A 22495-nucleotide genomic window follows, 5' to 3' on the forward strand; every position below is an offset into this window, starting at 1 on the left:
AGTTTCACTGCCAAAACATTCCAGTTTGTAAGCAAGCAACAGAAGTAAATTCTGAGACAATCTCCTTTGTTCAGAGTTCCTGCTTAAAAAGAAAAAAACCAACAAACTACAAACAAACCAAAAACCCAACCCAAAACAAAAACAAAAAATCCCCACCACAACACCACCAAACATTGCACACGATCACCAAAAGCCCCAGAACTTCTGTACTGGGATTCCTCCTCACATGTTTTCCAACCCCTGCACTCCTGTCCAAACTACACTGTTCCATGTGCCTGAACAGGGGTCTTTTGATCCTACAAGCACTGCAACCTAATAAGGACGTCACTTTTGCTATTTTAAAGTGAACCGTTTGTTTATGCAATTTATTAATTTCCTACTATAGAAACACTCCTGCACTTACCCACTGGATTCTCCTTCATCGACTAAAAGTAGGGCAGCACTTCAGCTAAGGCCTTCCCAAGTGGGGAAGAGCAGACACTTTGCAGGTTTCAGTTCTGTACGTGCTAACGTGACCATCCGTTTCACAACAGCGTGGTACCGCTGACTCGCATTCAGCTTGTGATCCATTCTCCAACCCTAGTTTCTTCTTGGGAACTGGTGCAATTTCAAATTTCTCACGGTTCTGGAGTCTGTTTAGTGACATCAGCATAATGACTCAGCCTAAAAGCTGAAATTAGGCAAACGCACGTGCAAAGATTTGGTGGCACAGCTTTTTGAAGTGCCAATTTCGTACTCCTGCAGGTCACTAGTTCTGTAGGCACAGTAAGGTTTAACATTTCCCAGATGCATCAGACATGCTGCAATTGGCTATTGTATGGAAGAGGCACACAGTACGTCTTGCCAACGTGTCTTGGATGAAAATCCCACACACCATGACATGTTGACACCATCATGTCCAGGATTTGACAGAGAACGGCAACTCATCTGGAAGCATCTAACCCTCAGAGGTTCCCAGACAGACAATTCTCAGCACCCACACGGACAGGTTTCCAGACAGAAAAAAGGAGAGGGTAGTATCATTAGCAGAGCACTCCATACAGACACGAGTCTTGCTTTGAGCTTGGATCCAACCAACACTACCAACCTATCACATGCATAAACTGCACTGCTCTCACTCCAGGTCAGTTTCTTTAGAGACTAGAAAGTCTCTACTCTAGTAGGGTAGCCATTCTGGCTCAGAGCAAAGGTCTGCTTCCACTGTCTGCTTCCAGCAGTGGTCCTGACTCCATGCTCAGGGAAAGAGTACAAGAACAAGGTAAACACAAAGTTTCTCCCCAGCCTGTAATCAATGAGCCTGACAACTGTAAGTTGCACATTAGTAGAAACTATGAAAAGAACAGAATTAGTGGAACACCAGTACATCTAACATCATAAGTAAAAAACACACTAATTGTATAAGCTTTTGTGCAGGAGTCAGTGCTGTCCCATGCTACCAGGCACATCTGTACTCATGCTGGGACTCCAAAGAGTTCATCTGCTCCTCCTGCGCAGCCTTATCACCTCAAGGGTTTCTGTGTCACCTGATCATCCACTGACATAACAATTCCCTGGCAGACTTCCCGTTCATGATGCTTGAGCAGATAACTAAAATGTCTGTTATTATGCTTTTTGCCAATTGTCCCTCACGCTCCTTCAGCCAGCCTTATCATGTGTATACATTTAACTTGCCAGAGTTTATAATCTTTTCAGTTTTCTTCATCCGGACACCACTTCAGCATTTTGAAGTATGCCTTCTTGCTCCTGCAATCTCATTTACCCTGCCAATGCTGGCTTCTTTTCACTCTTTCTCAAGTTTTTCTTGATACACAGTTATTTTCTCTGCACTTCCAACATGATTTACGGAAACAATATCCATACTCCCTACAAAGAGTTAAACCTGTCTTACTTTCAACAAACTTCCTGACAGGTCTCTAGTTTTCCTTTCTGAAGCTGAGCAAAGCAACGGTAGAGAACTCTGGCTTGTCCTCTCCTGCGAGGATGCTGAGTCTAAGCACATTAAGAACCCCATTTCAGGGGAGCTCAGAACTGAAGTAATCCATACCTATCTAATTCCTCCCTCTACTCAGCCTGTTGTGTTGCCATCATGGTCCACTAGTCATCTAGGCAGAGTCAATGTTACATATTCTTCCTACTTAAGATTGGGACTTCCACCAGTGTGAAGTCTGGATTGAGATTACCTTGTAAAGCAGTTCAGCTCCAAAATGTCTTTAATATGCAGAACTACAAGCTATCAGCAAAGCTCACTACACCCTTCTTGAATACATGGTATTGTGGGAACGTCCCACTGATCATCATCTTTCCAAGTTTATGACATCTGCACTTTTAGGAACTCCATGAACAATTAGACATACCAGTTCCCCCATGTCATTTCTTAGACATCAGACACTCCCACAGAGTATCTTGTTTAAACAATCTCTCAGTTCTCTCTGTTCCCCATTTCCTCTTCAACCAGGTTTGACCTTAACGCCAACGGAAGTGCTGTGAACCAGCAGCGCTCAGGGCATGATATGGCAGGGTGGCTGTTGGCAGGGGATTATCAGTAGTAGGCCCTTAACTTGAATTAATTTTCCTCTGAGTGTGAGGAGCTTGATTTTGTTGCTTCAAAAAGGCACATTGAACAGTCCATTTATCTACTCAGGCATTTCCTGAGTGAGTGATCTATACCATGGAATGGCCTTTTGGTTCTCTTTTTTTCTGGGCAGGGTTATTTTCAAGCAGCCTTCTCCCCCATCTCCCCCCACCCCGAAGGATATCAGCTGGCCAGCAGCAGCTTCAGTGCTTCACAGAGAAAGAGGCTTTGTTTTGTAGTGAGGAGAACTTGGATCTTCACAATTGAGGACGAATATCTCCTTACAAAGGTCACAACTCTTTGAAGAATATCCCTTGTGCTTAAAGTAGAACAGTATATTTAAGATTAAATCAGCTAGGAAGTTAAGACCTTTGGAGCACCACAGTACGTTACATGGATTTGATTCTCTGTTTGTATTTTACAATGGTGTATCTCAATTTAAGTGCTTTGGCAGTAAATCAGTACAAAACTGGAGCAACACGGTAACAATTTTGGTCAAGAAGAAATTTCTGTTCGGTTCCCTAAGTGTAAATTCAAATAAAATTTATTATCACTTTGGTGAGAAACATTAATTTTTAAACATACTCTGTACTTTATAAACTTCCTCCCACAGAAGATACTAAAGATCAGGCTAGAGGTAACTGACCTAACAGTGAAACTTCTGTGTATTTTTCTGTGCCTTTTCGGTAACATTAGTGTTAGCCCAGATTTCAGCCTGATATCTGGAGTTCCTGGGGCTGCTTCTTAGTCCTGAAGCAGGGTGCAGATTATACAATATAGTAGTTTGACTGGATTTCAGTACTGGTTACCTTTTCTAACTTCTATGGCACACAGGCATTCCAGTATTGAACTAACTACACAGTTTCTGCTTTCTGTATTGCAATGTTAAATAAGCAATTTTGAAAGCTCCCAAATATTAATTACACCTTTCAGGTGGAGGGGAGAGGAAAAAGAGTTTTGCAGTCTCAGTAATGCAGCGGAGCTTTTAGCAGGGAAGAGTCAAATTAATTCTTACATTTTACCTCTTTGCTAGAAATCTGAGATGAGAGCAGCAAGCGGGACTAGCAGAGAGATGGTCACTGTGTGAGTCAGAAACCTCCCTGCCGTTTAGTCCTTGGGCAGATGATAGAGAGGGGACAGAAAGAAACCCTTTACGCCCCTGTCTTGGTGTGGTCAGAGCTGTGCTGAGCGCTACAAACCACTGCAGCCTGGAAGCGTGAGCTTTTTTTTTTTTTTCTTCCCTTTAAAAAGTTTTCAGGAAGTCTGGGGGAGGGGCAATGCTGTTTCTTTTTTGTTATAATGGGCCCCTTTGTGGGGATGGAAGAGGAGAAGAGATCTGTGTGCCTGTGGTGCGCACGCTTCCCAGTGATTCCCAGGGTAACTTCCCAGGGCTCCTAAAAAGCGCTGGGCCCCTGAGGTGTGGGCAAAAGGGGAGGGAGGCTGGCCCAGGATGGAGCTGATGGTGTTGCTCAATGCTCTGGTTACTCGCCTGCTCTTTGTGTTGCACTCTTTAATCGGGGTCTGGAGAGTGACTGCAGTGAAGAAAGAACCCAAGTACTGGCTGCTGGCACTGCTCAATCTTCTCCTGTGCCTGGAGACAGGGCTCACCCTCAAGTTTAAGCAAGGCAGAGGCTACAAATGGTGAGCATATCACGCCGGCTCTGGCGGAGCCCCTCTTGTTTCTTTGCATGTACTTTCCTGCAGATGCGAGGCTGCCTTCTGCAGCTGCTGCCCGAGAGCAGTGCTGCCCTGGCTTTGTCGCTGCCAGGCTTTTAGGGGATTGCATTTTCTCCCCAGCTGCACCTGGCGGGTGGGGGGATGGAAAAACTGGTAAAGCCCTGCCTAGTCCATGGCCAAATCCAGAGGGCTTTCAGGAGGGGCAGTTTTGCAGCAGACTACTTTGGAGCTGCTCTGTACAGTTCAGTGTGCGTATACACACTAACAGCTGAAAAACGTGGTAAAAGTAGCTGCATGCAAAAGGTAGATGCTCTAGAGATGCCGATGCAGTGGGCTGGGGAAGCAGGGGCACGAACTCCTTCAGTGTCGCTGGGCACTCCCTAAGCAGCAAAGTGTCAGGGGCAACACCTGTGAGGCACAGGCGTGCTGGCGGGCCCACACAGGCTATTCCATGCAGGTGCCCTGCATCTCTTACCTCCTCCTGCCATGCCCTGGTTTGCACCTCCTTCCCTGGAACTGGATTCCCTGTCCCCTGCTACTTGCAACAGTGCTAACACCACGCTAGTGCATGAACCAAAACTCAGTGACAAATGATGAGCAATACAGCAAGAGTGGCTTAAATATTTGTATTTGATATACGATTCCAGAGGGGAACTTTCATGCATGAGAGGCTGCCTGAGAAATAAACAGAAAACTTAGTCATAGCAGAGTTTGCCCAAGCACATGGGTCTTTACATGTATCTGAAGAATTACTGCAGTCATCTACAGCTCATCAGCACTCACTCAGCCAAAACAAATGTTCTGTAAAAAGGAAGGGGTCATGCAATTAATTGTCAAGATTTCACTAAGACCTTTTATTTTTAAAAACTTAAACTGCAGGCAGGCCTTGAGACAACTGCAGGACAAAAAAAAAAGCCCAGAAGCATTTTAGTGATACTAAATTCCTATCCATTGCAACCTCTGAAACTCATTATAACAGAAGCAGTGTTGTGTGAAAATTCACACAAGCATTCCATGCTCTAAATTTGAATGTAATAAAAGCAGCTATGAAGTCTGGGACACGGGAAAATTTAACAACAGCAGAGCTCCAAGTGCAGTTATGAGGCAGAGACAGAGTGAGCAGATCTGATTCACTGGGGAGAAGAGGCAGCAGCACAGACTTCATGAAGGAACACTTGCTACGGCCACTTTTGGACAATCCAAAGAAAAATTGATACAGAAAGCAGATGCCTTTAGATGAATACATGTGCTAGAAGACTGGGCTAAATTTGGCTAGAAGGAAATTTTGAAAAATGCATGTGGTCCAGCACTTTAAGCAACACAGTAAAGTGTATCTATAGGTGAGAACAGTAGACAAACAGCCAGCATTTATTGGAATCAGGATGACTTTCTCCTCTGGAGGAAAACAATAATGTTCAGAACAGGCAGCAGCATCATCTGCATTTACAGAAACTAGTCCATAGACAAATCACTGATGCAGGCAATGTCAGTCAGTGCCACAGGACTCTCCTGCCTCCAAAAGCCTCATATTCCCTCCATTTGTTATTGACAGAAGACTGACTTAACTATACCAGTACAAAAAACTGAGTGGCACATATGAAGAAAAAGTATTATTGTGGACCTGCCATGTAATATTTCCTCTAGATTGCTTCTTCTGAAAGAAAGGAGGGGTTAAAGCCCCTGAAGTCTCTTGGCGTGATCTGGTATCATTAGCTCAGCATTGCTAACCTGCCAGCTGGATGGATTTTTCATGTGCTCAAGTCCTACAGGAAATACCGTAAAATATGTTAGCTTTCCCATTCAAGTGAGAGGTGTGTTCTCTCCCAAAATAACAGGCTAAAACCCCACAGAATCCTTAACGTTTTTTTAAAAAAGCAGACAACAAAAGACCCCACTGCCAAAATAAAAAACACACCCTCACCCCCTATCCCCAACCTCCCCCCCAAAAAAAACCCAAACCAGGGCTATCTTATTTAGAAGAAATTGACTGAAACATTTCATAGCAGCCCAGCAACCCATTTTCCTGAGCAGCAGAGGTTTTTTTTTTCCTTTTTCTTTTCCTCAATACTCATGAAAAGTCATGATTACAAAAATAAAGGTACATTCAGGATAGGAACAAACAATAAATACAACATTTGACCAAAACGTTGCTGCAATTAAATACTTAGAAGCAATTTAAATTCATTGCAGAATGTGCCAATGACAGGACAGAAGGAATCAAGCAAGTGTCTTGAGTTTGACTTCACTGCCCTGTCTTGGGCCAGTACGCATGAGATGCAAAGGCTGCTGTGCGTCTCAGCGGCATTGCGGTGATGCTCACTCTATACTATGGCAGAGCTAGATGGAACATTGGTGGGACCAGACCTCATTCCTACTCAAAAAGAATAGAATTTGCCAAAAAAACCTGCTGCAGACAAAACTGTCACATGTTTAATATGAAAACATCCACAACCCTCACAAGAAACAGTTTGCAGAAGGAGTAATGAAGCATCTCTAGTACTTCTGAATAAACTCAGCTCAAGAAGCTGAAGATAATACAGCTTCACCACCATAAGTCATATAGAAGACTGACAGAGAAGAACTAGAGGCAGAAATCCTAAAGAATTATACAGTTGCTGGCACAAATGGGCAAACAAGGCCAAGACCCATTTTCATAAACCATTTTGGCCTGCACTGAAAGACCTCCTACTGAATAAAGCTTGGTTTAGCCCAGCTGATACTATTTCTACCTTTCCTGTGTCAGTGCACAGGATTCTGATCAACAGCCTTTATTCCCAGCATCATTCAGTGAAATGACTCAATGTATTAATTCACCCTTCATGAAATCAGAGAGAGCGTGTTAGCTAGATCCTGGGGTTTTTTATTATTTTAGAGTACAGAGTATGCTGTGATGGAAGTACAAGCAGCAAAGTGCCTTTGGTTAGTTCTTGAAAAGAGATTTTAAATAACTTCCATATATGATCTTAGATGGATATACAAGTAAACCTGTGATTTATAATACTGACAGCACAAGGAATTCAGCAAGAATAGCAACTCTGATTTGCAGTTATCCTATTTCTTAATATCCCATATGGTAGGAGGCATAAGATACTTTTGAATGCAGATAATGATAGGCTATTTGGTATTTACCATGTGATATAATACTAAGCTATCTTTTCTTTTCCTTCACAGGTTTTCACCGGCAATATTTTTATATCTGATTTGCACAGTACCATCACTATGGCTACTAGAAATTCATCATGGAACTCAGGTATTATGAGGCAAGATGGACTAGTTTGAAATTGATCATTATTTGATGGGTTGGATTTGGGCATACATGCAGAAGTCTGCCAGGTCTTGTTCCAATTTTCCCCCAATCCAGCTACAGCTATACTATGACTACAGTGCATTTTCTGAATACCAAATGAACCCCATTCCTAGCTAAAAATGAGAGCATTTGTTAGTATTTGGCTGGGGAACTGAGGACTAGAAGTTTGAAAAACAGCCTCTCACCCCCAGATTACCTGCTTGAATCTTGCTTGGGATGGTGAAGGAATTTCATTGCTTTAAAGGCCTTTGTAAAATAAAATGAGTTTCACAACACTTACAGGCAGATGTCACAACTCCAAGCAAGCCAAAACTGAGACAGGTATCAGCGAAAGGGGTCTTAAACTCAGATTACCTCATGTTTGCTGCAACCAAGGAGAATCCTTGTAGATTGCTACCACAGATAGCTGACAGTGATTTCTCTGTCAGTGTTTATATCCTGTCTTTGTTCATGCTATATAGTAATCTGGGAGGGGGCTGTCTGGATTCCAATTCAGGACTAAAACACACAGTAAAACATTAAAGGCAAGTGTTCTTTTGGCAGATGGGGCCAGTTAAGGCCAGAAGAGGGTCACTCAGCCCAGCAGCCCACACCGAGTGAACCACCCTCCCCTTGCAGGCTGCTTTCAAGTCCCCATAGCACTTCCGCATACTGGAAAGGGGATTTTGTCTGTCCCAGCATTTGCACATATGCAGTGCTTTACAGCCACAGCAGAAGAGGACCTGACAGGGACCAGAGCAAAAAGCAACAGAGGAAAATACATAAATTAGACTAAGAAGACATAGTGCCTCATTTTCTCGTTTGAAACATTGTTAGAGCCCACAGAAGCATAATCAAATATTCAAAATTGTGTTTACACTGAAAATGCCTGAGGCTTTTTCTAAATACAGCAGCAGGAATTTATTGTCTTCTTGTTTTGCCAAATCTCCTTAAACAGTCACAGACAGGTAATGTGGATATTGAGAACATTTGTCATAGTTAAATCTGGTCCAAGAAACAGGCTAATTCTGTAGTCAAAGGCAGCAGTTTATTTCCCAAAATGATGTTAGAACATGGCATACTTTGTTCTTATTGATATACTGCTACTGTGAATTAAAGAGGGAGTATATCAAGTTAACAGCTTAGTTTATACCTGGAGAGATAGGATAGAGACTTCTGGAAACACACAATCTAATAATAGATTCAAAAACAATACCTCCAGAAGGGGAGCAGCCCTCCTAACAATTAATCTCAAACACAGCACCCAGACTAGTACTACTTCTCATACTAAAGTATTGCTGGGATTTTCCTTGTTAAAATACTAACAGAATGGGTAGTTATGCGGTTGCTAGATCTACACATTTGATGTATCCGCCATGAAAACAGTTTGCGGTCTTTAAGGCAGGAGAACTTTGATCTCACGTTGAATTTCTAACAGGAAACATCAACTGCTTGTGTCAGTGCTGTTATTTAAGGCATGTGCTAATACGCAGTCTCTCCTGAAGACAGGCAATTCTGCCTCTCTGAGTACTGCAGAACTGGACATGAGTAATACCATTCATATATCAACAGTGAAATACTGACTGCATAGAAAGTACTGCTTTGCAGTAAAGTATTTGGGGATGAAATACATGTTTGGGAGAGACTATAAAGCAAATTGAACTGTATTGAGTCAAAAAAATTGCTGTCTGCAAAATAGAGCAGCAAGAAAATTAAAACCATTTAGTGCATTAAAAACAGACATTCTCTCTTCATAATGTATAAGATCGCAGATAAACAAATACCTCCGTTATCTTTTCAAATGCCTGGTGCATCACTCTCACAGAAAGCGATAACTGACCACCTTTTGCAGGGCTTACCTGATTACCAGTGCTGTAGTCGATGTAGGCTTCCCAGTCAGTAATAAGATAGGTACTTGGTAAACCTTGTAATTATTTTTAATCACCTTAACTTGAACATTTTAAGGAAATATTCTGAGGTGGGATTCTTTTACCAGCTAAAATTCTGGTATATCACTCTTCTGAAAGCAATCTTACATCTTTCACCATTTCTTCCCTCCCATACACAATTTGAAAAACAGCTTAAGCAATCTTTTCTCCCTGTTTTACATTTCAGCTTTTCTGTATGAGCAAAATGAAGCAGTCACAGTTGCTTTGAATTTCTGACATCACACGTGTTGCTATAGGGACAGCAACACTATTTCCAGCAAGAAAGGCTGGAATCACAGAGAGGAAGCAGGGTACCTGTTGCTTGGCAGAACGCCTGCTCCAGGGAAGGTCTAGCCTCTTCCACAACGTACTCGGGCTGCCAGTCTCCTCACACATTAACAGGATTGAGGGTACTCTGCCCTGATATTCAAGTGTCAATTTTACCATCTCAGTGATGGACCCAGTGCGAAAAGGGTGTAGCTAACCTCATTTTTATTTGGGAGTAATGGATCGTGAATGACATGCAAATAGAAATTTGCTGCGTTAGTTCAGTGTTTCAGGAGTTGCCCACACACTGACAGTGAGCTCTCTGCAGGCCCCACTCTAGAACACCACCATGTCATGCAGCAGTTTCCATTTTGATTGGATGTTTTATAAATCAGCAGAATGAAAGCTTAATCTCAGAAGAAACGAAGGAAATAAGCCAAGCTAAGAAAGCATTTTCGTTTAGCTATGCACACAGACTCAATACCTCGGAGTAACTGGGCTCTAGCATTAAAGAGGTAAACCATGTTTGTCAACTGCCAGGGAATCTCAGTATTCATTTTTCCTTGTCATATTCCCATTAAGTCACTGCACATACATAATTGGCTAGGCAAATATTCCTGGCACCAAGAGTCTTATTTACATGTGTGTACATGATGAAAATAAAGGCTCTTCTCCAAAGTTTCAAGTGAATCACCACCACAATCACCACTTAATAAATTTTCAGAGAGAAACAAATGAAAACAAGACATGAACATACTTAAATTAAAAATCAGGGGTCTACTTAAATGGCTAGCTTTACAGATGCAGTTTTCCGCTTCCTGCCTGCATGCAGCTGAGAAGAGATGTGGACCCAGCCCTGAAGAGTGCCATTCAGTCCGAGTTCGTGGAGCCTTGCACTGAAATAGTAATCCCCCATTCAGCTGGGAGTAGATGCAAAAGTTACATGTAAGGAACCTATAAAAGACACTGATAAAGTGAATTAATTTACTTAAAGAAGTTTCTTTGCACCTTTGGGCCACTAGGAAAAAAAAAAGAGCCCCCTTGCAAGCCATGTGGAATCCATGGTGTGCTTTCCTCCACCTCCCTCCAGCAGTGTGAGTTGCTGATTCCCACAGCTCCTCTGCCCTGTGTGCAGGTTAAGCGGACCAGCTGCTCTGGAGCCATGAGAGCTATCTGCTCCATACTGTTGGCATGGGGAGAGCCACGGCATCTGCTGAGAGGCACCTATACACCTTGCTACCTCCCATTTCACTCCTGCTCTTCAGCCACTTGATTTACTTGCTGGGAGTTCTCACAGGGTTTGGGAAGGGATTTCCACCACCCTTACACATACAGCAAATGCAGCAGGCTGTCCTACAGGGGTCCTGCCTCAAATTCAGCAAATTCTTCTGTGAGCAACAGGGCTTTAAAAACAAGCAAAAATTCCCTAACTCCGAAGTGAAGTTTAATGCAAGTTCTCACTTCATCTTACCCCTGCCAGACCAGGGAAGGGGGCAGAGGAATGGGCTCAAATGCAGATTTAATGACAAACTAGAGGCTGTCATGATGAATTAGCCTTCCTTCTCCAGCACAAGTTAGTAATCCCTTTGCTCTACCCAGGCTACTTGTTACTAGGTAGATACTCCTTCTGGATACCCCAGTTATGCAATGGTTTTAGGTCATGGTCTCCTCAGCCGACTGTGCCACACTGCCTGTAGGGGTTACTCAAAGGCTGGCTTTGACCTTGGGGGTTGGTCTCCATAGGCTTTAGACCTTTTCTACAATCAACAGGTGAAATGTCTTCTCCAGAGCACCAGTTAAATTTCACTTCTGAAACATCCTCTGACCAAGCCATTCTCTCTCCCTCCTTTGGTTGAAGGGCTAACCCAGGGAGATTAGCCCCACGAGGCTGAAGCCAGCAGAGTACCAGCCCCTCTGCTGCACTGTCTCCATGCCCAGAACTTCAGACTTCCCTCCTCCAAATGGAAATACCATGTTCTCCACACCCGTGTATTAATCTTTCAGCACTCTCATACTCACTGTCTAAATAAGGCAAGCGTTCAGTTTAAGAGCCTTTACCACCAATTATAAAAGCAACAAGCACTGACTTTTTTTTTTTCCAGATTTTTCAGACCACGGGAAGTTGCTCCATTTATCTACAACAAGGTCAGGCAAGAGGCAGCATTTACCCAGATACTGAGCAACATTATCAGACACCAAGTAAAGTATCAAAGTAGGATCTGAAATTTGCTGGAAAGTGACATTTGCTGGAAAATGTTGCCATTATATTGGCAGGCATTATGCTGAACACAGCTACTCAGTATGCACTAGAACGCATTCCGATTGTTGCAGAAAATTGCTCCCCATGAAATCAAATGGTGGGGGGGCCCAGTGGAGAGATGCAAATCATCTGGTGTTCTCTGGCACAAATAGGACAGGATAAAAGTCTTAAGTAACAGCATGGTTTGATTTTCTAGTTATCCCTTTTTATTACAATGGAGAGAGATGTTAAGGGATTGTTATGAAAATAGATTTTAGAACCATACCCCAGCTGCTCCAGGGCCAGCCTTGGGGGTGAAGGTAGAAGGGCAGGGCAGTGCTGCAGACCTCAGACAGGACACAGCCCCACCACTGGTTTACTGCAGTTGAAGTAACAGTATATTTTAGCAACATTCGATTTCCCAGAGCACTGGGTACTTGGAGAAAGGTAAAAATACCTATTTTTCTACTCTGCAGGGGTAGGCAACAATACAGGCCCATTTTTCTTAATTATTCCTGATTCTCACCTCTCACATTATGAATTTCCTTGCAGGATGAGGCACAGCTGAGGGGAGTGTGGGGTGTCAGGCAGAGAATACAACCCAAACATCCTACCCCAACTATGCATTTGGGCCTCGAGGGAAGTCATACGTAAGAATGAAACAATGGCATTTTTAGAGAACTTTTTCTGGATAGTAGAGATGAGAAGAAGATATTTTGAGAAAAAGTTTGAGTATAGAGACTGACTAATTTTTACTCCATTTTACTGTTTTAGACTGTGTAGGAAACCCAGTAGCCTGTTCAGGGGAGCTGCAGGGAGATAGCATTCAAAAAGCATGGTCTTAACAGCACAAAGGTGTCACCCGCTCCATCAGCCTTTGAATTTACATCCTTTTCTACAGTACAATCCTACACTTTCTCAGGGACCTACCAACACATCACTCCCCTCCTCATGAGAGGAATTCCTCCCTGCTGAACAAGAGGGGAGTTTCATTCAGAGTGAGCACATACCTTTGTGAGCATCAGCTGACTTTCACAAATGAACCCTCTGCAGTTCAGCAGAACAGAACTCTCAGCCACAGAGCACATCTGCTCCTGTGCAGATGTTTACGCACGTGTGATGTTTTTGTTCACAACAGTACTGCGGTAACGAGCCCGGAGCAGTTCAGGTGAATGTCAGCAATCAAGACTTCAATCAATCCAGAGACAGCAGTCACGGAAGTGAGGGAACAGATCACCACATCATTCAGACGGTGGGACACCTTTTCCTTTTCCTAGTAGAGAACTTATGATAGTAGAGCAATTAGAGAGGACTGTTGTATCTATTTGGGCAAGCTCCTCACACAGCGATTAAAACTAAATTAAAAAAAGAGAAAAAGAAAAAATAGTTTTAGAAAACCATATTCTGAAAGTGGCCTACAGCGTGCCGCATACTAACTGTTGTTATTAGGAAGTCTCTGTGTGAGGAGGACACACTCCTACCATTGTCCTCCAAATTTAGAATTTAGAAAGTGTCCAGGTGATGGTTCTGCAAAGGACAATGGTCAGCTAATAAGTGAGAACAGGAGGAGTACACTGAGAAGAACTTGCTAGTCATTAGCCAAAGTTTATGTTAATGTGCCTTTTTCCAGTTATGCCTGCCACATAGAAATTATTTGCTCTAATACAGTGTGACTGAGAACAAAAGCAGGCTCAAGGATAAGAACAGTCTCTGAAGGTACCTATGATGTCAGTGTCCTGAAGTTCCAGTATGTTATCATGATTGTCTTTTCAACAGGCTAAAGTCTTTGTGAATCAGCTCTCCACAATCTGTGAGACTGTCTGGACACTGGCCCTCCACCAGACTTTCCTATTGCTACTGGTAGTTGGGAGATGGCTCCTTCCCATTGGAGTTGAAATCACTCGGGATCAATTGTCTCAGCTGCTTCTCATGTTTGTGGGAACAGCAGCAGATATACTTGAATTTGCTAGTGAAACCTTGGACATCAAAGATGTTCGGTAAGGATTATTTGCTCACCTAAATAATTTACATAGTGCAAACTATTTGTTTTCTTTGAAGGTTTGTTTGCACTATCTGCGGTGTTCAGGCTAGGGGAACTGAATTTCCCACAGATAACAGGAGACTACGTTCAAGGGCTCTGTTTTCCTACTCTCACCTTTCCCTCTGTAAAAAGACCTATGAGCTTTGTTAGGGATTACTCATCTGTTGCCAGGAGGGAAGCATGTTGCATCCATCACAATAAAAGGGTACAAAGAGTCAAACAGCTAGCATAACTGCCATGCAGCGTCAGTTCTTACAGCTACAGGAGCCGAAACACCGGGTACACCTTAAGCCTCTTTCAGGTTAATTGTTTTAGACTAGCAAGGGAGAAACTAGGGTTTTAGTGATTCATTATCCAAGTTATTTCTTTGGTTATCTCATACGTACTTTCTTCATGATAGAATGGCAAAGTGTTCAAAGATAAGAAGAAAGGGAATGGCACAGTTGGGTGTGAATTTTCAACATTGTGAACTCTGCTTGAGAAAGTAAGCCCAACTCCCCCTCACAGCACTGAGAGGTGAGCTGTGAACATCCATCATAAAGAAAAAGAATCATGGAAGAGGTTCATCCTCTTTTACAGACATACTATTTTTATGTTTGGTTTGTTGTTTGTTTGGTTTTTTTTTAAATATGAAAGAAAATGTTTTGGAGCAGTAAGAAAGGTCCCTCTGACTTGGCAGAGAAGCTTCAGGCTTGCAAGGAATGTGTAATCACTACAGGGTAAAGAGATCTCCTCTCTGAGCCACAGTGTCTACTTCCATATGCTTATCATTATAACGTTAGCATCAGATATTTAGTGTAATTACACTTCTGGAACATGTGGCCTGAACAGCAAAAGTTCTATACCAAAAGCTGCCTCTGTTTTCCTTAGTCTTAAATCTCAAGAGCATGCAGTAATCAATCACTGCTTCACTCAACCACCCTTTAAATTACATTCCAAATACTACAGGAAACATTTTTGTTATCACATAAGGAAACTGCATCTTCACTGTTATCACTTTTTTCCCCTCCCATAGGAATAATTATGTTCTCATAAATGCAATTCTTGCTGTATGGACCTGGAGTATGTTACAGTTTCCACTTGATCTTGCAGGTTAGTACTTGCACACAGACAAGAAAAAAAGAGAACAAATGCTTTAAGTTTTTGTTGGCATGTCTTGTGGCTGTGCACACGCTACAGGCTACACCAAGGACTTTGGGTGGAAAGCAGTTCATATGGCAATGAAGGTTTTTGAATAAAGCCAGCTGTGGTTTCTTTTGGGGAAACGCATGTTTCTGGCTAACCTCTGATCTCCCTGATAAGGCTCTCTACTTCCAGAAAAGAAAACAAAATTGCAATGTTGTATTGGAGCATCTGCTCCAGTTGCCTATTTCTGCCTTACACTTCACTACGTGAGCTCTCAAGTTAGATCTGGTGTTGGATGATACTAAGACCCCAATCTGCATAGGTTACCAGACCCTGTGGAGAGATAGGCTACCGTTAACCACAGCGGACACCACAGCCAAGAGCATGGAAGCAGTTATCACAGGAGGAATTACCTATTCAGAGGGGACATAAAGGACCGTATAACATTGGGACTGTGCACCCTTATCTCAAACTAAAAGGTCAAACATTCAGCCAGCTCAGGCTAGTGTTTGTCCCTAGGCAGAAAGGGCTTCTCTATGTCCGAGAAGAATAATGAGAAATCCACCTCAATCATCATCTGTTCCATCCATTTTGGCCTCCAATCACTGCAAGTTTGCAACTCAACTATACTAGTCCAAAGATGTGTTATCCTCCCTAGTATCTTATATAAAATTGATGATTAGGTTAACACACTGATTAAGATAATACATGAATAAAACAATGAAAGATTATTCCAGGAGTTTTTCATGAGCTTTTTCTTTATGGACAGCACTAGGGTTTGTTTTCAACACTGAAGGTATGAAAACATTTCAGGATTTCAGCTCACCTCCTAAAAACTGATGCCACTGCACTTCAGATTTCTCACAGCTAAAATTCATGTTTCTGATAAAATATATTCTGCTAAAGATGCACACTTAGGTTAAAACACACACAGAAAAAAAAAAAAAACACCAAAAACACCCCCAAAACATACCAAACAAACAAAAACCCCAAACCACCCAACGCACACCACCACCCCCCAAATAAATGAAACACTTTGTTTAAGCACTGTTTCAATTTAGGTGTAGTAACCTGTTATACTGTGCATTTTTCTCTGGCTATTGCTTTTCTGTTTATTTAACTAGATTTACCAGTTAAAGGTTAAGTTATTGAACACACACTGCCCTGAAATTTACTATGGGTGCAGTTTATTTTAGGTAGTTCTATACAGTTGTACAGACAATGTATTTTTTATTCAAGCATTAGTTCATTTACTCACGCATCAAGTGTGACATAAAATAGAAATTTATAGGCACTTATTGGAGTACAGCAATACAGTTAGGACTAATAAACAGCAATGGAACAAACACATATTAAAAAATTAGCTGCTGCTGAAAATTTGCCTAATGGATTCCTCAAATTTCTACGTACTACAACTCATTTTCCACTCAAGTCTCGTCTTTTTTTTTTTCCCCTAGCATTGACTCAAACAATAGAAATATTTTGGTAAGCTGAAATGTTTGGCAGTTGTTACTGCATCACAAGTAGCTATGCTTTTTAAACTAATGGAATCCCACTGCCTGAGAGACAGGTTAGTTAAGCTCCAGGCAGTTCCATAAGAGGCAGCCACATTTACCACACACAAACCCTTCTGATGATCCTCTCTAGACACCATGCCACAAAGAGCATTCTAGCCCACCACCACTTTTATAGCCAAGGGGAACACGTCCGTGCAAGTTCCAACAGTTGCATGCAATTTCATACCCAGAAGGCTAAGAATGAGTAACCATGGCTCAAGCCTGCCTTACATGGCAAGCAGCGACAACAGGTTCTTCCGATCCTTGATGCTCAATATTACCTTGCACTGACAGGACTTGTTCTTACTATGTCACATGAAAAAGGCAATGGCTAGCTGGTGACACGTTTAAAAGCAAGGTCTTAGGCAGCCTAGAACAAACTGAATTGCTACTGCTTAGGCTCTTCCCATTCAGCATGGTCCATGCTTTTTTTTTTTTTTCTTAAAGATACATATTAGTCTAGCATGTTGATTTAATAAAAAAGCATCTGGGGAAGTTGTTGCAGAAAGATTAGGTGATCTACTTCTGCTTCCTGTTTTAAAAATGTATAAAAACTGATAGCTTTGTGGGATAGAGAAGGGGAAGTGGTTTTTGGTCCTGTTCAGTAGACCACATAAGTGCTTGCTTCATGTGAGCTTAGTGTGTTTTGCTGAAACAGATCCCAGAAATGGGATGTGCTTTATGTTGGGTTGTTCACAGCTAAACGCATTTATAATCCAGGGTACCCTGGATTGTAACTGCCCTTTAGGCCAATCCTGGCTCAATTTTAGAGACTTGTTTTAACATAACTGTGTTTTATTTCCAGTACAGCATATTGGCTGCAAACCAACTGCATCGACTAGGCGGATCCCCAGCCTGCTGCTGTGCAGGTACAGCGCGGAACTGTGGAACATTGGGGTCAGCCTTTTTATACAGGATGGTCCCTTCTTCATTGTGCGCTCAATCCTGATGGGCCACTTCAGAATATTCAATCAGATGCTGGTATTTTTTACAGCTAAGAATATTTTAGTTGTGACTTTACAACTGTATCGTTTGGCAGTGATAACGTTAGACTTTCGTGCTACCATTCTGCAGAAGAGCAGGAAAGGAGAAGTCAGCTGTTGCCCATGCGAGCCTTACGAAGCTAGTACTCACGCTACCGCTGACCAAGATAACAAGATGAAAGAGTTTGTTGCTTTTCCTCTGAAAGAGGGATCCCAAGCTCTATCAGAAGATCAGTGAGCACAGTTACTGCCTTGAAAGAGGTTGCAATACCCACAGCTTTTTCAGGAGGGCTTAGCCTATTTCTATGACCAAACACACCTTGACTGAGTGCCCAAGTCATCTCTTCCACCAAGAGACCAATAATTTCTTCTAAACTGTAGGAGAAATTTCTGAAGCAAATTCATAGAAATGGGACATTTTTGTATCCATTCATATGCTGGGTTTTGACTAGTTCCCTATTATATTATCCACAGGGATTTTGTAGCCATAGTTTGTAGTAGGAAGAAAGGTTTGGCACACTAACAAAGTTGGTGGCACTGTGCTAACGTATGTACTTGCATGTATTCAAATCGAAAAACAAGCCTATCCATTATGGGAAGTATGGAAGCATTTAGCTTTACTATAGCCCAACGGTCGAAGCCAGGCTATAACCAGAGCGTGATGAACAGTATGTTCATCGTGTGTGGGAGCAGTGACAACTGTGCAGACAGGCAAGTGAAGGGGCATGACAGTTTTCTACTGTTACTGTGGCATTGAAATATTGTTCATTCAAGAACTTTAAGAAAACCTTGTCCAAATGTTACCTCATCCTTGGCTGCATTCAGTTAAAAACTATGCAACACCATGAAACATGACAAACAAAACTGTCCCTTAAGACCTGCATGGTCTGAATAACCTAAACATTACAAATTAAAAAAATTAGATGAAAAGCAGCCCCACAAGTCTGCATTTGTCACAGGCATTTTTTTTTTTTTACAGAGGCGCTTGCCTTTCTGTTTCTATGAGTTAGAACACCAAAAAACCCCCAAACAACCCCAACCACCCCAAAATATTTGTAAAGACTTCTTCCCCCCCCACTGGTTTTACCATGTTTCCAATTGAAATGAGTTTTGAAAATGAAGACATTTGATATGAGTTTTTAAGAGTGGTCTGACTCAGACACACAATCTAACTGGAAAGAAAACAGCACTGCTCAAGTGTGTCAAGACACTCTAGACAAAAGGATTCAGGCTTGAGCTTCACATTTTATAAAGCACCACAAGGTTCCCTGAAATAACTTCAGAGATAGTCTGATCTGTTGAGTGTCAAGATCCATTTTTAGAAAATAGCTAATAATTATTCATCTACTACTATGACATTTGGAGTGAACAACATAGGCCTGATAAATTTATCCCAAGAACACACTTTATATCAGTGTAGTGCCATTGACTTTGCTGGGCTTAGCTTATAGAAGCTGAAAGTAAGGTAAGTGGTTTTTAAAAATCTGCCTAAAAATCATGCTGTCACAGAAAATGGCAGGTACTTTTACAAATTTTTGCATCCATTCTAAGAGAGTGCAGAAAAGCATATTTTAAAAAATCTAGCAAATATAAAGTGACCTAATTAAGGTAACGTCCCTTATTAAAAATTCCCAATTAAACCTTATTTTCTAAACCCTTCACTATCTAACAACAGAGTCCAGTCTGGGGAATGAATAAAAATTTTTCTACCACCACCACAACAGTCATACGCTTATTTATGCATAGCCTGATAAGCAATGACATGTTTATTCTTTGAAAGATTAACCTATCTAAAAATCCCAACCCCAAACATTGAACCTGTGTTTATATTTGTGAGCTATTACTCTTCTGTGCAGAATCAGGTCCTTCCATTACGAAAGAAGAAAATGCACAGGCATAAAGGAGGAAGGAAGTCTTATATACTTCATAGACCTTTCTAACATTTATACTTTAGTAATAATGTGCGACACCTCCTGCTCTTCTTATTTTGGGCCTTCTTCCATAAAAAATTTTTTAAAAGCCAATCATTATTCACCACGGCATTGTGAGGCAGACATATGGAGAGTGGAGTGCAGCTTCATTTGGGATTTTAATTCAAGCCTAGAAGTAAAAGAGCTAGAGTACTGCTGCTGACCAGCTGTGCTGTCTGAAACCTTTCACACTAGGGTGGATTTAGAATCAGTTGGAAGAACTGCAACACATCTCTTCCTTGTTGGTGCAAGCCAGGACTACTCACATTCATTTTGAGTTTACTACTCATGATATAGTAATTATCCTGTTAAAAGGATCCTTGCTAATTAATTTGGAATGTACTGAGCTTGCTAGAACATCATTCTAAATTCATCAGCACAAAAATTGCAGGACATACTTTTTTTGTACTTGCCGTCTATTTAAAGGGCTTAGTTCAGCAACAAACTGCCTACGAGGCTCAGCCTGCAGCAAACGCAGGATCCCCCGGGGTCAGCAATACAGAGACTAGTTACGGCAGGAATATTTTACAGAGAACTATATTTCCTGGTCTTCAGGCTGTTCCATTTTGAATAGCAGTAAAGATTCTAATCAGATTTACTGTGCGAAGAACTAACCCCAATGTTAGGTTTTTACTACTAGATCCTCCCTCATGCTTATGATAGAATAGATTTGGACTTACCTTTTCCTCCCCACTATTGGGGGCGACAACAAGCAGATTGCTTAAAAACAAAAGAAAAACCAAACAGACAAAGCAAGCACATAAATGGTGGGTAGTGTACCTCCCCACCTGTGCACAGAGGGGAATCGCATGTACCAGCGGAAACACGCAGTTCCCTCTACTTCATTGAGAAGCCCAGGAATGGCAATTAAGAAGTCTAGTAGCTTGTGTGTTTGGTCACAGTGGCAAGCCTGCTTCACCTCCCTCTTGCAAATTTTTTATTATTATTTTTGAGAGGGAGGACTACAGCACTGGTTTTCCAGCAGGCTGTTTGAGTCAGCTGAATCAGTGGCTGGGTGTGGGGAGCCATTGTGTAATCCTGCAGCCTTCCAGAGCTTTGCACTAGGCAAGTGGTAGAATGTGTTTTCTTCAAGATCTGCCACAGCATCTGTGGCGTATCCAAAGAACAACTGGTGTCACGCTTGCTATTCGGGAAAAGCTGCAATAAACTTTCAGATGGAAAAACCTCAAACCTTCAAAATGAAGGGATTTCAGAACATTTATCTTAACCATTATTTACTCAAGTCAGGAGAATTGCATCACTAAATCTCTTCTGCAAATAGATATCTAGCCATTTACTGTTATTTATTCTGGTTGTTCCTGCCTTGTCCTTTTAGATTATTCCATATTAAACCTCACTGAAATGTTTTACCACCACTTGTATTTTCCTGAGCTAAAATGTATTCCTCCTTTCCTTTGGACATTGGCTCAAATAAGATCATAGCCCTAAGCAAAAAAAAAAAACCACAAACCAAAAAAACCCCAACAAACCACCAAATCACCAAAACCCACACACCAAACATACAAATAAAACCACCACCATGATTTTATTTCATTTCTGTTGGTATTCATACTGTACTATGTTCTCTGGGACCATGTGGAAGTGGAAGAAAATGTGCAATTACTTTTAAAAAATTCCAACTGTATTTTGCAAATAAAAGGCAGTTACCTCAGGCATAGCTGCCAATTTATTATGTGAGAGCTGACTGTTATATGTTCCCATTAATTACATCCTCCACATGCTGCTTTTCCTTTCCACCCTTCGTAAGTTAATTACTTTGGCCAGATTCTGACTGCAGCCATTGCTTTGAAAACACACAGCAACTGCAGTAAACTCCACTCTTTATTCTGAACCTTTGCCTCCAAATATTCAAGTCACAGCATAATCCCAGAGAGGATGTGTTTAATATCTGCATACAGGATGCATTTTACCGATGCACACAAATACATATATGCATTTAGATACCCATATACACCTGGCAATGCCTAATGCATACAGCTTTTATTTCTGTTATGTGGGATTGCTGATGAAAACACTCTGCAGATGTTCAGGTATTTCTGTAAGTGTTTTACAGACATTACAAATATCTTAAAGCTTAGGGCTTTAAATACTAAGCATATGATACTCTCTGACCAATATACTGATTTAAAAAAAGTTTTGTAAGTTCCCTGGAATATATTCTTTCCATGCAGGTTTCCCCAGGTGAAGGAGACCTGCCCAATCATTATTTCCCCCTCAAAGATAAAGTTTTTGAAAAGAGCATTAGAACAGGGCACTAGCATCTAAAGCTGCACAAGGCTGTTTCACTGCTTCTGCATCAAGAGAAAACAGGCAAGCCTTGAAGTCACCAGGTTTATGAGTCCTTGGCCCTCTGGTCTGCTGGTTCAAACTTCCATCCTTTGCCATGCAGCAAGGTATGAGGAAGGAAGCCTTCCTGTGAGAGGAAGGAAAACAGATTATTCCTAACATGTAATAGTGTGGCAGCAAGGAGGGCTTATGATGGCAGAAGTAGCGGAGCTGTTTGCCCAAGATCGGTTATTGCACTAGCCGGGAAATGCAGTGATACAGAACCCTAATGGAATAGGTACTAGTGACTGAAGAAAACACGAGCTGTGTCCTAAAAACCTTCCCTGGCCCTTCAGAGCCAGCATGGGAAGAGTTCTCGTCAGCCAGCTGCACTCCAATGACTTCCAGCAAGCTGGTAATACAGGAATTCCAGTGGTCCCAAGTCTGTCTTGCAGGTGACCCTAAAAAGCTCTACACAAACTTTTCCTATTTTGGGTCCCATCTTTTCCCTTTAGATTGGGTTAAAGCAGTGGCAGAGAAAGTGATGTAACAATATAAAAAACAA

At 41.8% G+C, this 22495-nt stretch overlaps 2 protein-coding genes and 1 long non-coding RNA gene across 5 annotated transcripts in view; 1 reads left to right on the forward strand and 2 right to left on the reverse strand.

Moving 5' to 3' along the window:
* CABCOCO1 (ciliary associated calcium binding coiled-coil 1) overlaps nucleotides 1–22495 on the reverse strand; it is a 236694-nt gene that overhangs the window by 111023 nt on the left and 103176 nt on the right. The gene's annotated exons all lie outside the window — the stretch shown is intronic.
* The window catches only part of LOC135315605 (uncharacterized), a 78616-nt gene that overhangs the window by 49814 nt on the left and 6307 nt on the right, over nucleotides 1–22495 (reverse strand). The gene's annotated exons all lie outside the window — the stretch shown is intronic.
* On the forward strand, nucleotides 3701–21342 carry TMEM26 (transmembrane protein 26). The gene is made up of 6 exons (XM_009512300.2): nucleotides 3701–4213; nucleotides 7421–7499; nucleotides 13108–13221; nucleotides 13746–13966; nucleotides 15026–15102; nucleotides 17497–21342. The coding sequence occupies exons 1-6, from the start codon at nucleotides 4023–4025 to the stop codon at nucleotides 17910–17912; spliced, it is 1098 nt and encodes a 365-aa protein (XP_009510595.2). The 5' UTR covers nucleotides 3701–4022; the 3' UTR covers nucleotides 17913–21342.

The sequence above is a fragment of the Phalacrocorax carbo genome, chromosome 13 (genome assembly GCF_963921805.1).
Source record: "Phalacrocorax carbo chromosome 13, bPhaCar2.1, whole genome shotgun sequence".
Taxonomy (NCBI): Eukaryota; Metazoa; Chordata; class Aves; order Suliformes; family Phalacrocoracidae; genus Phalacrocorax; species Phalacrocorax carbo.